Raw genomic sequence first — 13,435 nt, 5'->3', positions numbered from 1 at the left:
TCTTTTAGTGAGCAGAAATCTTTGGAAAACATTTATATTGATTTCATTGATATGCTCGACTGAATCGGGAGAAAAAAGCATACTGTACTCCATTTGGTTAACGATAGCATATTTAGAGTAAAATTGCCGTGCATGACCCAGGCCCCGGATCAGACAACCCAAAGCGGCTAGACCACGCCGGACGCTACAAACGCTGCCGAGGCCCCGCCGCAGGTGCCGTTTAAAAACGTCACAGAGCCCCGAGGAGAAAGCGCTTCTGCGCTTTGCAGAAGGCTCTGGGGCCAAGGACGCCCTCCAGGCTTGGACCACCACGTCGCAGGCTGCCGGCCACGGCCTGGGCTTCCAGGGGAGAGCGCTGTAGCCTCCTACGCCCACCTTCCTCCGGCCACCACCCTGCCGGTCCCTGTGCCCTGCAGACTTCCGCCCGCGGCCCCGCCGCGCCGACTTCCTCGCACCTGGGCGGGGGCTACAGGCCCGGCCGGGCGGGGCCTGGTCGGGGGCGGGGCTCTGGCGTCATGGCCGGACCTTGGCGACGTGGGCGTGGCTGTTGTCGGGGGCGGGGTCATCCTGGAGGCTCTGGGCCTTCGGGCCGCGCCCAGCCGGGCGGGAGGCAGCGGGCGCAGTGCGCGCCAGCGGCGCGGGGATTGGCTGTGGCGGGCGGAGACGTCAGGCTCCCGGGGCCCCAGCGGCCGCCCGGCGCGGCGCGGCGCAGTCGGCTCTAGTGGTCTAGTAACGGAGAGTTGTTCCCGGCCGTGCCGTCCTCCGCCGCAGTCGCTGGGCTGCGCCGCCGCTGTCGCCAGGACGCGCCGCCGAGCCCCTCGTCGCCTCCAGCCCCGCGGCCTCCGTTCACCTCAACTTCCACACGCCCATCATGACGAAGACTGAGAAGAAATCCTTCCACCAGAGCCTGGCCGAGTGGAAGCTGTTCATCTACAACCCGACCAGCGGAGAGTTTCTGGGGCGCACCTCCAAGAGCTGGGGTGAGCGCGCGGCGGGGCGGGCGGGCGGCGCGGCGGACGGCCCCATTCATTGCCGGCGGCTCGGCGGCCCGGCTCCGAGGCTGGGCGGCCGCTTTGCCGGCCCGAGTGGGGCACACGTGCGGCCGGTTCCCGCCGCGAGCGGCGCCGGAAGCGGGACCCGCCGGCCCGGCCGGGCCTCCTTTGTGGGGCGCGCGCCCTGGAGGCGCGGGCCGCGCGGACTGGGGAAGCCGGACCTGCCCCTCGCCTGCCTGGGGAGAGGAAATTTCCACTGCCCGCTATCTTGTGACTCGGCGGCGCTGCCGCCCGGACGGCCGGGACCGTGCGGGCGAGCGCTGGGCGTGTGTGGGTTGCAGGGACGTGTGACCGTGAGTTAATCACTGGGGCACATTGTCCGCGAAAAAGCACTTGAATTCCGACTGAGAAAGGCTGGCTCGGAGAGGGCTTCCTTCTCCTCCTCCTCCTCCGAGATCACAGCGCTTTTCTGTCTTGCAGACAGATTTTGCTTTGAGGAAAGACAGTCCCAGTAAACACTCCCTCCTCCCGTGCCTTCAAAACGTCCGAGTGATGGTTGAATGTTAGCAGCTTTTCTCTGCGCGAACTCATTGTTTTTTTTTTTTTTAAAAAAATAGCGAATCCGAATTAATCCGTTTTCTGGGTTTTTGTGCTGCTTTAAGGTGAGGGTTCAAAAAAAATGTTAGTGAAGGTGGACGAATGTATTCCATTTATTGCCTTTATATTTAAACAATTTTACCTTTTTGAAATCCTTTTTTAGAGTATTTTGTTAATGGATAAGGACAGATTTTTTTTTTTCTCATTCTGAGTAAGAATAGACTTTTAGAGCTGAGAGCCGTTGGGGCATGGCATTTTTAAGAGAAGCATGAAGACCATAAGTGAGCCGTGGCTCACAAAATAACTTGCTCACTGAAGTGAGCCCTTCCAGGGTGCAAGGCTTCTTGATGCTCTGTCACAAGCTGAAAGGGGCCATGGAAGGTTTGGGGGGTTTGTTTTGTTTTAATTCCAACCTCTAGTTCAGAAATGAAACCCAGAGGTTGTGATTCTGTGTAAAATTACATATTCCTTGGGGCCAAGAAAAGAGCCTAGTGTCCTTTAATCCTAGTCCAGTGGTTGTATTATCTTACAGATGCCTTGCCTAACTGCCCAGTAATCATGTACAATTTTTATTTAAATTGCTGTCTTTTCTTGGGAGCTCGCTATGTGCTGAAGAGATAAATCTCCCACCACGGTTAAAGGATGAAGAATGATGATGATAATTGCTTGTTTCCAGAGAGCACTTTAAACTGAAGAGATTTTTGGGTGGTGGAGAGAGAGTCATTTTTGTAAGCTGCCTTTTGCCTTTCTGCCTTCTCATTTCTTTCTTTTTTTTTTTTTTTTTTTTTTTTTTTTTTGGTTTTTCGAGACAGGGTTTCTCTGTGTAGTCCTGGCTGTCCTGGAACTCACTCTGTAGACCAGGCTGGCCTAGAACTTAGAAACCCGCCTGCCTCTGCCTCCCAAGTGCTGGGATTAAAGGTGTGCGCCACCACCGCCCTGGCATGCCTTCTTATTTCTAGAGCTTCATATCTTTACTTCGGTTCGGTAGGGCTTCTCCTGCAGGATCTCACTGTAGCCTAGACTGAACTCTGACTAACTTAACTGTTGGTGGCCCCCTTGTCTCAGCCACATGAGTGGACCGTCGTGGCAACTCAGACAGTGCAGTTTTAATCTTTTGTGTTAGGATATAGATTTCCTTAGTAATATGTATTTAAATAGATAACCTGTACAGAGTGGATGTAAGGATAAAGTTGGGGTTAGCCTAGGAAGAATTAAGCAAGACCTCCTTATAGAATCAGTATTTATTATCCTTGTGCTCAAACAGTAAGTTTCGAGTTCATTGTAGTAATCCTAAGCCAGTGCAGAAGACCCAGCACAAGGACATTTCTTAAGAATGTGTGTGAGAGGAAGGCAAACTAAATCCTCATCCTTGGAGGCTGTGTCACTAGGTATGCTGGGTCTGCCATGGAGAGGGCAGCCTACACGCAGGCTCAACAGCAGTTTGGGCATCTCTGTGCCTGTGGGGCTTTCTGTTAAGAGAGGTGCTTTTTACTTAAAATCATCAAGGCCCTGGATGAGCCAGCTGCCTGATCCACCGATAACATTCCAGTAAGTCTTTCGGCAATTTCTATACTGTTTCTTTTTTTTTTTTTGGTTTTTTGAGACAGGGTTTCTCTCTGTAGCCCCGGCTGTCCCGGTACTCACTCTGTAGACCAGGCTGGCCTCGAACTCGGAAATCCGCCTGCCTCTGCCTCCCAAGTGCTAGGATTAAAGGCGTGCGCCACCACCACCCGGCAACTGTTTCTTTTTTTAAGCTAAAAGAAATTGTAGCCATATAAGTATGTTGTTATAAACACCATCCCATGTTAATAAAGGTCTGTATCCCCATTATTATTATTAGTTTACTTGACTCGTGTCCGGCTGCATCAATATTGTTTTTCCCTTCATTATTGTATGTACTGGTCCTTCCTTTACCCCCTCTTCCTGTATATACACATTTTTCCAAATTTATTTCCTTGGGATCACTGGTAGGATATCTAGGCAGTGTACAGACATTTAGAGTTGAGAGCATGTTGTCACAGTGCCTTCCTGGAGACCTCTCAGTGCATTCCCACCAGCAAGGCTGTGACGGTGGTTTACCTTCAACACTGAAGCTAGACTTTGCGACTGCTTTTATATTTTCTGGTAATAACTTTTTTCTCCCTTAGAAAAAAATTCTTTATATGGGCAGATATTTATTTTTAGTTGTATCCCTATCATAAATTTAGTGTAGGTGGTAGTAAAGAATTACAGCTTTTTTTTTAAGACTTTGTAAAGTTGCTCAGTCTGTGTTGTATAAAGGCCTCCCAGGATTCTATAAAGATGTCCACGTTTTCTATTTTTTTATTATACTTAGGTCTGCAGAATGTTCCATCTTGATCTGAGGTTTCCCTTTAAGTGCACTAAATACTTTAATCTTATAGTTAAAATGTAGTTTTGCTGTAAACATTTTGGAAAATGGAAATTCTGCCTGTTGCATCACATTAGTGTATTGAAAACAGCTGTCTGAAGCTCTCAAGTAGTGGCTGCCATGTAGTTTGTTTTGATACTATAGAACAGTGGGTTACAGTAGTCTCAGAATGCCTGTATGCATCTCAGTTGGTTTCTCTAACAGCCCCTCTTAAGCAGAGGCAGACGGGGATTGAAGCCCACCTAGAGTTAGTTTCTCAAGATGAAGAGTAAACACAACACCAGAAATAAGTAGTTGCCATTTTTGACAAATCAACAAAAATTTTAGTGCCTGGTGGCTGCGAACATTAAGCCCGTGCATTAAATACAATTAGAGCCAATGTAGTGAGGTTTGGATATCATCTATTATTAAGGTAGGCAGTGTGCCATGTATTGCAGTTAAATTTTATTGGTTGTTTTGAGTCCAGCTGGTTTCAAACTTAAGCTTTCTTTTTTCTACATTTAACTTACAATTAACATTTAAATGATGGAGTATAATAGCAAAAAAGTGCAAGGGAGAGTATTGTTTCTTATTGTTCTGTATTTTGTGTGTTAGATACACTATCTAAAAAATAGATTTACAACAGATATCAAATACTTGGATGTAAGATACATTTCCAGCAGGGGCTGTACACAAGATATAAGTGAGGAAAGTCACTGAGTGACTTAGTGAGGTGACAGAGTCCTGGTGAGAAGTTCTGTTCTTGTAATTTATGCCACAGTATGGTACTATTGAAGATAAATACTTGGGGAATCTTTGGAGATCATTATCTTATCTAGGATGTCCATTGATAGATGTCATAGATTAATATTAATGTACAATACAAGATTCTGATTTCTAAGCATAACTTCTAGTCTGTTACTAGTAGCTAACAGCATCTTGTTCATGTGCTTTTTCTTTCATTGTAGGTCTGTGGAGTGCCAGTTTGACAGTCACTTGCTTCCATTCTAGGTCATGCCTTAGCAAAATGCTCTTTCCAGGAGAATTGTTCCTGTCTTATGGTAGATGTCTAGGTGTAGAGGAGAAGAAGGCAAATATGTGTTTATCATTCCAGTGTTATGCTGCTTTATAAGATGGTGGGTTTTGTCCAGTAAGTAGGTCATTTGTGAAACTTTACAAATATGAGCGCTTTTGAAAAAGTTTCAGACTTGCCTTACCTTATGTGCAGGTTATAAATGTAGGACAGTTGGCGAGGGGTGGCCCCAGAGGAGGGCATGTCACCCAGCAGGAGTAACACATAACTCCTAAGCTGCCCAGGAAGTAGAAGGACATCACAGGAACAAACCATTGTAATAGTTGATTGTATGTGTTTTAATATTGTTAAAGAATCTCACTCACTTTGTTAGATTTTTCTTTTTCCCCTTCCCCCAGAGTTGATTTCTGAATTTTTTAACCAGAATTAAAGTTGTACTAAAGGGTGGCATGCATTTATTTATTTTTTCATTTTATCTTTTTTTAAAGCTGATTATAAGGTAAATGTGGCAACCCACACCTGCAATTCCATTACTTGGGGATGCAATTGCAGAAGCAAGAGGATTGCTATAAGTTCCAGGCCTGCCTAGTTTACATATTGAGTTCATTGACAGTCAGAGCTACATAGTGAGACCCTGTCTCAGTTCAGTAAAACAAAACAAAGGCCTAAAGGCCTACCTACAGTAACAATTTTGCCATGGTTTATCATTACATTTGGTGGACTCGTTAAACACTGATTGTATTAAAGAAGAACATCGCTTTTTTACATTTGCTATTTAAAAAATGTTTAGATTATGTGTATTTTGGCTGCATATATATATATATATATATGTGTGTGACCCTGTGTGTGCTTAGTAGCCTATGTGTAAATTCTAAAGCCTGTAATATCTAAACTATAGATAGCTGATTTTCTCATTTCCATATTTAAGGAGAATGACTTAGTTTGTCTTTTCAAAGCTTAGTTAGTATATTTTAATATATTAAATATTCTCATTTATTACCATTTAGTTTTCTTATTTTTTAAGTTATGTGTGTGTGTGTCCGTTCATTTATTCATTCATTCATGCATGCATGTGAGCACGTGTGCATGGGTAGAGGAATAAGACAACTTCAGGGATCAATATGAGGTCATCTAGCTCGGTAGCAGGTGCTTTTTAAAGACAGTTTTACTATGAAGCTTGAACTTAGGGTAGTCCTGCTGCCTTAGCTTCCAGAGTAGTAGAATTACAGGCATGAATTACCATGTCCAGCTTTTTTTTTTTTTTTACATTATCACCTATGTAGTTGACTTTGTGATAGTGTCATCCTCTGGCTCATCTCTCTCCTGTTACCTCTTGAATGTTCCCAGTTGTTCTCTCCAACCCCTCAATTCCATCCTGAGCTGGATACTTAGATGACAGCTTTGATAGCCTGGTCTTCCGAGGCAAAAATAATCTCTTTGCCAGACGTTAACCTCCCAGACCATGTTAGTTCTGTGTCTCTCCTAACACTGTAGTTAACCTGTGTGGTCATCACCCACCTCCCAGAGCTGTCTTGTACTTCCTAAGCAAGCACTCTTCCAACGCCCCATAAGTCTTTACTAGCCTTTGGCCCTTTATATGTCATTGCTGCTAGTTAGCTAGACCATGTGCTGGCTCCCCACCTCCTTCCCCCCTTCCAGTGCTGGGGATCCAATCCAGGGCATTGAGCATTCCTATAAAACGGCATCCCTAGCCCTGCTATAAACTACTTGATTTATTACTATTATTATTTATATATATATACATATATATAATACATATATAATATATAATACATACATATATATATATTTTATATTTGATCCCTGAGTTGGGTGGGTGAGTTTGAGTGGTGGGTGTATGCTCATGCACAGGCCTAAGTGTGTGGTGCACATGTGAAAGTCAGAGGACAAGTGGTGAGTTGCTTCTTCCACTGAGTGAGTTCTGGAGATTGAACTCAGTTTGTCAAGCTTGATGGCAGGCATCTTTACCTCTGAGATACCTGTTGAGTCCTTGTAAGGATTTCCTGGGGGGGTGGGGGACAAGCGAGCAAGCGTGCACATGCATAGGCATATATGCAGAAGCTAAAAGTTGGATCCCCTGGAGCTGGAGTCAGATGGTTGTGAACCTAATATTCTGAATGTTGAATGTTTGATGTCCCCTGGTATAATTGTACTACCAGTGTTTGGACATTTTTCTCTCTTATTTCTACTGCACTGATGGGTTTTTAATAGAACTTCAGCGTTTTGTTTTGTTTTTTGAAACAATAACAACAAAACAACCTTAGAGCTGAGGGTATAGCCCAGTGGCTGAGTCCTGAGACCCAGCCAGGGGTTCATCTCTGTCATTGAGGTAAGGGGAAACTCTTAAAATTTTACTTAACTCTTTGTTGTTTTTGAGGCAAGCACTCATATAGTTCAAGCTAGTCTCAGACCTTTATCTATCTATACTTCCCAAATGCCAGGACTATAGACATAAATCACCACTTCACTCTTGAAGGGAAGCCTAGCTAAGTTTGTGGCTTGTGATGAGTTATGTGTCTGATAAAAGGAATAGAAACAGGGTTATTATCCAGGGCTCCTGCTTCTTTCTTAGCTTCTGCTGACTTTCTTAAGTCTTCTCCACCCCAGGTTATCTACCTGGGGGTTTATTTAATGGACCTTTGTTTAAAAGGTAGGAGCCTTCTCTAGTTTCCATGTCCTTACTTAAACTTTAAAGTTAGTTACCAGTGAAGCTGATTTATCACTAGTTCTTAATGTATCACCCTGTCCTCAATTTTGAGGAGTTATGTAAACTCTATATACCTCCAAATATAATTTTTCAAGTATTCTAGTTTAAGTAATAACAGCTTTCCAACTTCTGTCTGCCCAGTGGTAGAATGCTTCCTGATATTTTTATTAATATACCTGGGTTAATGTTCATTACTTAGGGAGTGAGGGAAATAACAAAAAACCAGCAACAAAACCAACTCTGATGCATGTCCAGAAAGAGAAGCAATTACCTGCAGTCATTGTTATCTAAATCACAACGGCTTTACTGCTACCAGATTATTTCCTAACTGTAGCTTCAACTCTGCTACTATCATTGATTGGTCATCACCACCAGGAAGCTCTAGGTAGCATGACATTCCAGACTTCTCTATTGGAGCTGTTTCCAGCCTTATAGCCTGTGATTTCTACCTACTCCCTTCCCATCACAACACCCCACGTAACAGTATCCAGCATGATGTGTCTGGTGCTTCTGGTCTGGAATGGCCAGCTTATTCCTTTCCCCATGCTGCTCATTCTCTGTGTATTCATTCTCCTTTATTTATAACATTTCCTTTGTGTGTCAGATCTGCCACAAGCCTGATGTGAAAATAACACCACTTATTTCTGATAATATCTAAACCCATTTTACACCTGCATTTTATATCCATATAGAATCTAGTGTGTTGTCAGCACTTACTTTTTTTGGGAGGGGGGGCTTTTTGACAGGGTTTCTCTGTGTATCCCTGGCTGTCCTGGAACTCACTCTGTAGACCAGGGTGGCCTCGAACTCAGAGATCTGCCTGCCTCTGCCTCCCAAGCTCTGAGATTAAAGGCGTGCACCATCACTGGCTGGCAGCGCTTACTTTTTTGTCCAAACAAAGTTTCAGCTTGGTGATTTATTTAGTCCTTGAAGTAAAATTGAGAATATTGAGTTATTGGTTTTTAGCTCTATATTGAAAGTTTTGTGGCATTCATTGTACTAGAAGGCATAATTCAGTCTGCTAGATTACTGTGTGCCTCTAAATTCTGCACTGATTTTGAGATTTCCAGCATCATAATAAAGGTGAACCTGTGTATAGGTATGTTACTTGGTGTCTTTGAGAAGTTCCCTGAGATGATAGGACTGGGACAGAAGACAGACCTGAATTCCAGTGTCTAAAGCCTCTTGGCCTTAGTTTCCCCTCAAAAGGGGAAGGGTATGTAATTTCAGATGTCACTTAGGAAATTGTCGAAATGCATTCAGCTAGAAAGCAGCAACCCTGGAAGGACTAGGTGAGTAGTGTAGTCTTTGTAGCTTAATTGCTGCTCCAAGTAGATGACAATTTTGTGCTCAGTTTTTTATTTACAAAAATGAGTTTCAACTGTTGACACTAGACATTAAAGTCACACATTGTATAGACTGACTTGGGAAATATTGAAGTGGGCCAGGCTCAGTAGTGTACACCTGTAAATGTAGCAAAGGAGGTTGAAGTGAGACAATCAGAAGTTTTAAGACCATCCTTTGTTACACAGCAGAGTTTCCCTCTGTCACCAAAAGGAGGCAAGGAAGGAAAGGGGGAAAAAAATCTTGAACTGGTCTGAATGGCATGCAGACTCTTTGTTTCCTATTCTCATGTAACAGACATAGCAAAATTGTTTGCATTTTGGCAAACACAGTTATCCATCAGTAGATCTGTTGCTCCCATCAGCTTCTCTGGGCAATCACTATTAGCTGTGTTAGTGCTTTTAAACATGTGATACTTGGTGTATCTATTTTGGGTAGAAGTCAGGCAGCTTCTTATAACAGCAGTTCTTCTATGTATTTACCCAAGAGAAATGAAAACATGTCCACAAAAACACTTGTAGAAGAATGTGCATAGTAGATGCTGTTCATAATAGCTCTAAACTGGAAGCAGCCCAGGTGTCTATCAGTAGGAGAATAGACAAACAAGTGTCTACACAGTGGAATATGACTCAGCTGTAAGAAGAAATGTATTAAGGGCATAGAAAACATGGATGTTGCCGAGTGTGGTGGCACATGTCTTTGACATGCCACCATGCCAGCAGTTTGAGGTTACCCTGGTATACATAGGGACTTCAGGCCAACCACAGCTACGTTGTGAGAACTTTTACTTAAAAAAACAAAACATGAATGTCTTTAATTCCAGGAGGCAGAGGCAGGTAGATCTCTATGTGTTCAAGGCCAACCCAGTTTACAGATGGAATTCTAGGACAACCAAGGCTATAGAAACCTTGTCTCAAAAAACCACAACCAAAATAAAGCTCATAATTTGATTGGGAAAGAAAGCTTAACTGAAGAAAGTACATACTAAATTATTCCATTTGTATGTTGTAAAAATGTCCAGAATGCATCTAGACCAGTGGGCATAAAGGTCTACTGGGAAGGCTGTCTTCAGTAGGACTTGGGATCATGTAGAAGAATGTTTTTTGTCAAATGTGATGATCTGTTGGAGGCTTATGTATTTTCTTGAATGTAATCTTTGTCTTCAACTTTAGCTAGTAGGATGCTGAATTGTTTGAGGGCTGAAGGACATTGACACCTGCTATTTGAACTGCATTCAGGAACCAGACACAGGAAGGTACAATGGTAATATAGACTCTGGGTTTCTGGGTGTTCTCTGTTAAATTTCATTCAACTTGCCTGTGCATTTGTAAATAATGCTGATTGGAATGTCATCACCAGTCGTTCAAAGAAATTTCAGTTTTCCCATCAGCCCTTTATTTTCTACTTTTATATGAAGAGATAGAGTTGGGGTTTTGTTTGTTTTTTTCCTCTTTACTATGTCTTGCCTATGTTTCAATGCCAGTATATATAAATCTGGTTAAACCCTTTGAATAAAATTCCATAGTGTAGAGATTTATAGATTGCTTTTTCTAAGTTTTACTTAATATTTGTGTTGTGCATGTGAAGGTTAGAGGCTTCCTTTGTTGAGTTGGTTCTGAGGATTGAACTCAGTAGGACTTGCATAGCAAGTGTTTAACCCACTGAACAGCTCGCCGGCCCCCAACTTATTTTTTATTTATTTATTTTTTGTGAGCTCACTGACTTGGAGCTTAAGAAGTAGATATGATCAGACGTGAGCTCTAGGGTTTTGCCTGGCTGTCCCTCCGAAGAGCTGGGATTTCAGACTTCCACGGCACCTGTGACAGCCTTTATTTGTGTGCTGTATGCATGTGAGCATAGAGTGTGCACTCCTTTGAGTCTGAGTGCATTTAGAAGCTAGAGCAGAATGTTGGGTGTCTTCCTATGTTACTCAGCCCCTTCCTGCCTTGAGATGGTGTCTGTGATGAACAAGAAGCTCATGTTTTGGGTAGATTGTTTGGCTGGCTGGCCAGTGAGCTCTGGGTGTCTACTTATCTCTGCCTCTAATGCTGGGATCATAGGCAGGAATAACACCCAACAAGCTGGAGGTTTGAACAACATAACTGATTGAGCTGTTTTGTTATTTTTTTGTACATTTGTTTTTTAGCTATTTGCGCTTTTCTTTATTTTTTTTAAATATTTAAATTCTATTTTTTAGTTTAGTGTGTGTGTTTTCATTCTTTGATTATTGAAAATTAAATTCAGAGTTTTGTGCATTCTAGGTAAGTGCTATACTACTGAATTCTGTCCTCCCTGTTGTTTTGAGACAGGACCTCACTATGTATCCCTGGCTAGTCTGGAACTGGCTGTGCAGACCAGGCTGGCCCCAAACTCAGTTTGTCTGTTTCTGCCTACCAAATGATAGAATGGGTCAGCTACCATATGCACCTGCATGCATTTGTGCATCACGTGGGTGTTAGTGCCCAGAACTGCTGCTTTCTCTTCAGTTTTTCTTTCTAGTGTTTTGGAGACAAGGTTTCATGTGTAGCCCAGGCTTCACTCCTGGGTTTCTACCTTAAGTCTTAACTAATAATGTTTCCTTTAATTTTTAACCTAAGTGTAATCTTGTAGCCCAGGCTGTCTGGAACTGAAAATAGCCTAGGATGACTTTGAATTTATCATCCTCCTGCCTTTCTCTCCAGAGGTGGACTACAGGCTTTTACTATTATACCTGGTTTCATGCTGTGCTAGGAATGGAGCCCTGGGCTTCATGCATGGTAGGCAGGCAGGCACTCTGCAGATGAAGCTGTATTACATCCCCAGTCGAGTTTACTCTTCCACTGACTAAAAACCTGGCATTTGTTCATCTTAATTTTTTTAGTCAATATGTTTTTTAAGTTTTTGTTTTTGTTTTTGTTTTTTTTAATAATTTTTAATGTGTGTGGGGTGGGAATGTACAGGTGTGGGGTGCAGGTGCCAGGACAGATCCCAGGCAACAGATACTCCTGGAACTGGAGTTGCAGGTGGTTGTGACTGACTGTTGTGGGTGCTGGGAGTTGAACCTGGGCTATCTGGAAGAGTAGGACATGCTGAGCCCTCTCTCCAGCTCTGGTGAAATCATTTAGACTAGAAATTTTACTTTGGCTTGTGATTTGACCACATAGTTTTGACTTTTCTATTATTTTAGTGTTTAACAGTTTGTTTGTTTGTTTACATTTATTTACTTTGTGGGAAAGTACACATGTACCACAACATACTTGTGGAAGTGAGAGTAGTTGATTGCCTTCTTCCACCATCTTAGGCGGTCAGACTTGATGGGAGGTGCCTTTTACCTGCTGGCCTACCCTACCAGCCCTTTTGTGTTTTGTTTAATGATACTGGTATTGAACTTAGGGCATACTAAACATATGCTTTGCCATAGAGCTATATCCACAGTCCAGTTTTTCAAGAAATGTACTTTAGCCTAATGGTTATTTCAAGAGACCATTTTCTAAACTTTTATTGATAATATCTAATTCAATTTAGATGAAAAGTTTTCTTGTTTTGTTTTTTGCTTGTTTTATTTTTTCTTTTGAAGTAGGATCATATGTAACCTTGGTTAGCCTCAAACTTTGTAGCCAAGGATAACCTTGAACTTCTGCCACAGCCCCTTAAGTACTGGGATTACAGACTCTTGTGCTACCATGACTTCGTTTTTTGGTTTGGTTTGATTTGATTTGGTTTGGTTTGGTTTGGTTTGGGATTTTGTTTTTTCCAGACAGAGTTCTCTGTATAACACCCCTGGCTGTCCTGGAACTCACTTGGTAGACCAGGCTCACAAAATCACCTGCCTTGTACCACCATGCCTGTCTGGTACTTAACTTTGTTTTTTAATTAGAATCTTAAAAATAGTTTTATTTGGGGTACAAGGAATGCCAGGGTTGAACCCAGGGCCTCACACCTGCTGGGCTGAAGTCTATCACTGAGTTACATTCTTTAGCTCCTCCCACCCCCTTTAATTCATGGTTAATTTAAGGGTAAATGCTCAGATTTTTTTTTAAAGATGTATTTATTATTATATGTAAATACACTGTAGCTGTCTTCAAGTGCACCAGAAGAGGGCATCAGATCTTATGACGGGTGGTTGTGAGCCACCATGTGGTTGCTGGGATTTGAACTCAGGACCTTCAGAAGAGCAGTCAGTGCTCTTAACCGCTGAGCCATCTCTCCAGCCCTGTAAATGCTCAGATTTAAGGAGTAGTTTTCTGATGACTGACTACATGGGATTCTTTTTTTTTTTTTTTTTTTTTTTTTTTTTTTTTTTTTTTTTTTTTTTTTTTTGGTTTTTCGAGACAGGGTTTCTCTGTGTAGCCCTAGCTGTCCTGGAACTCACTCTGTAGACCAGGCTGGCCTCG

At 42.8% G+C, this 13,435-nt stretch overlaps 1 protein-coding gene across 1 annotated transcript in view; it reads left to right on the top strand.

The window, feature by feature from the left end:
• Nucleotides 1–599: 599 nt before the first annotated feature.
• Atp1b3 (ATPase Na+/K+ transporting subunit beta 3) overlaps nucleotides 600–13,435 on the top strand; it is a gene marked incomplete at its 3' end in the record, with an annotated part of 31,046 nt that continues 18,210 nt past the window's right edge. The window contains exon 1 of the mRNA XM_031345726.1: nucleotides 600–980. Coding sequence (XP_031201586.1) covers nucleotides 872–980 — 109 coding nt within the window. The remainder of the gene's footprint in view (nucleotides 981–13,435) is intronic.

This window comes from Mastomys coucha, unplaced genomic scaffold, assembly GCF_008632895.1.
Source record: "Mastomys coucha isolate ucsf_1 unplaced genomic scaffold, UCSF_Mcou_1 pScaffold23, whole genome shotgun sequence".
Lineage (NCBI taxonomy): Eukaryota > Metazoa > Chordata > Mammalia > Rodentia > Muridae > Mastomys > Mastomys coucha.
This window is presented reverse-complemented; position numbering and strand designations above follow the sequence as displayed.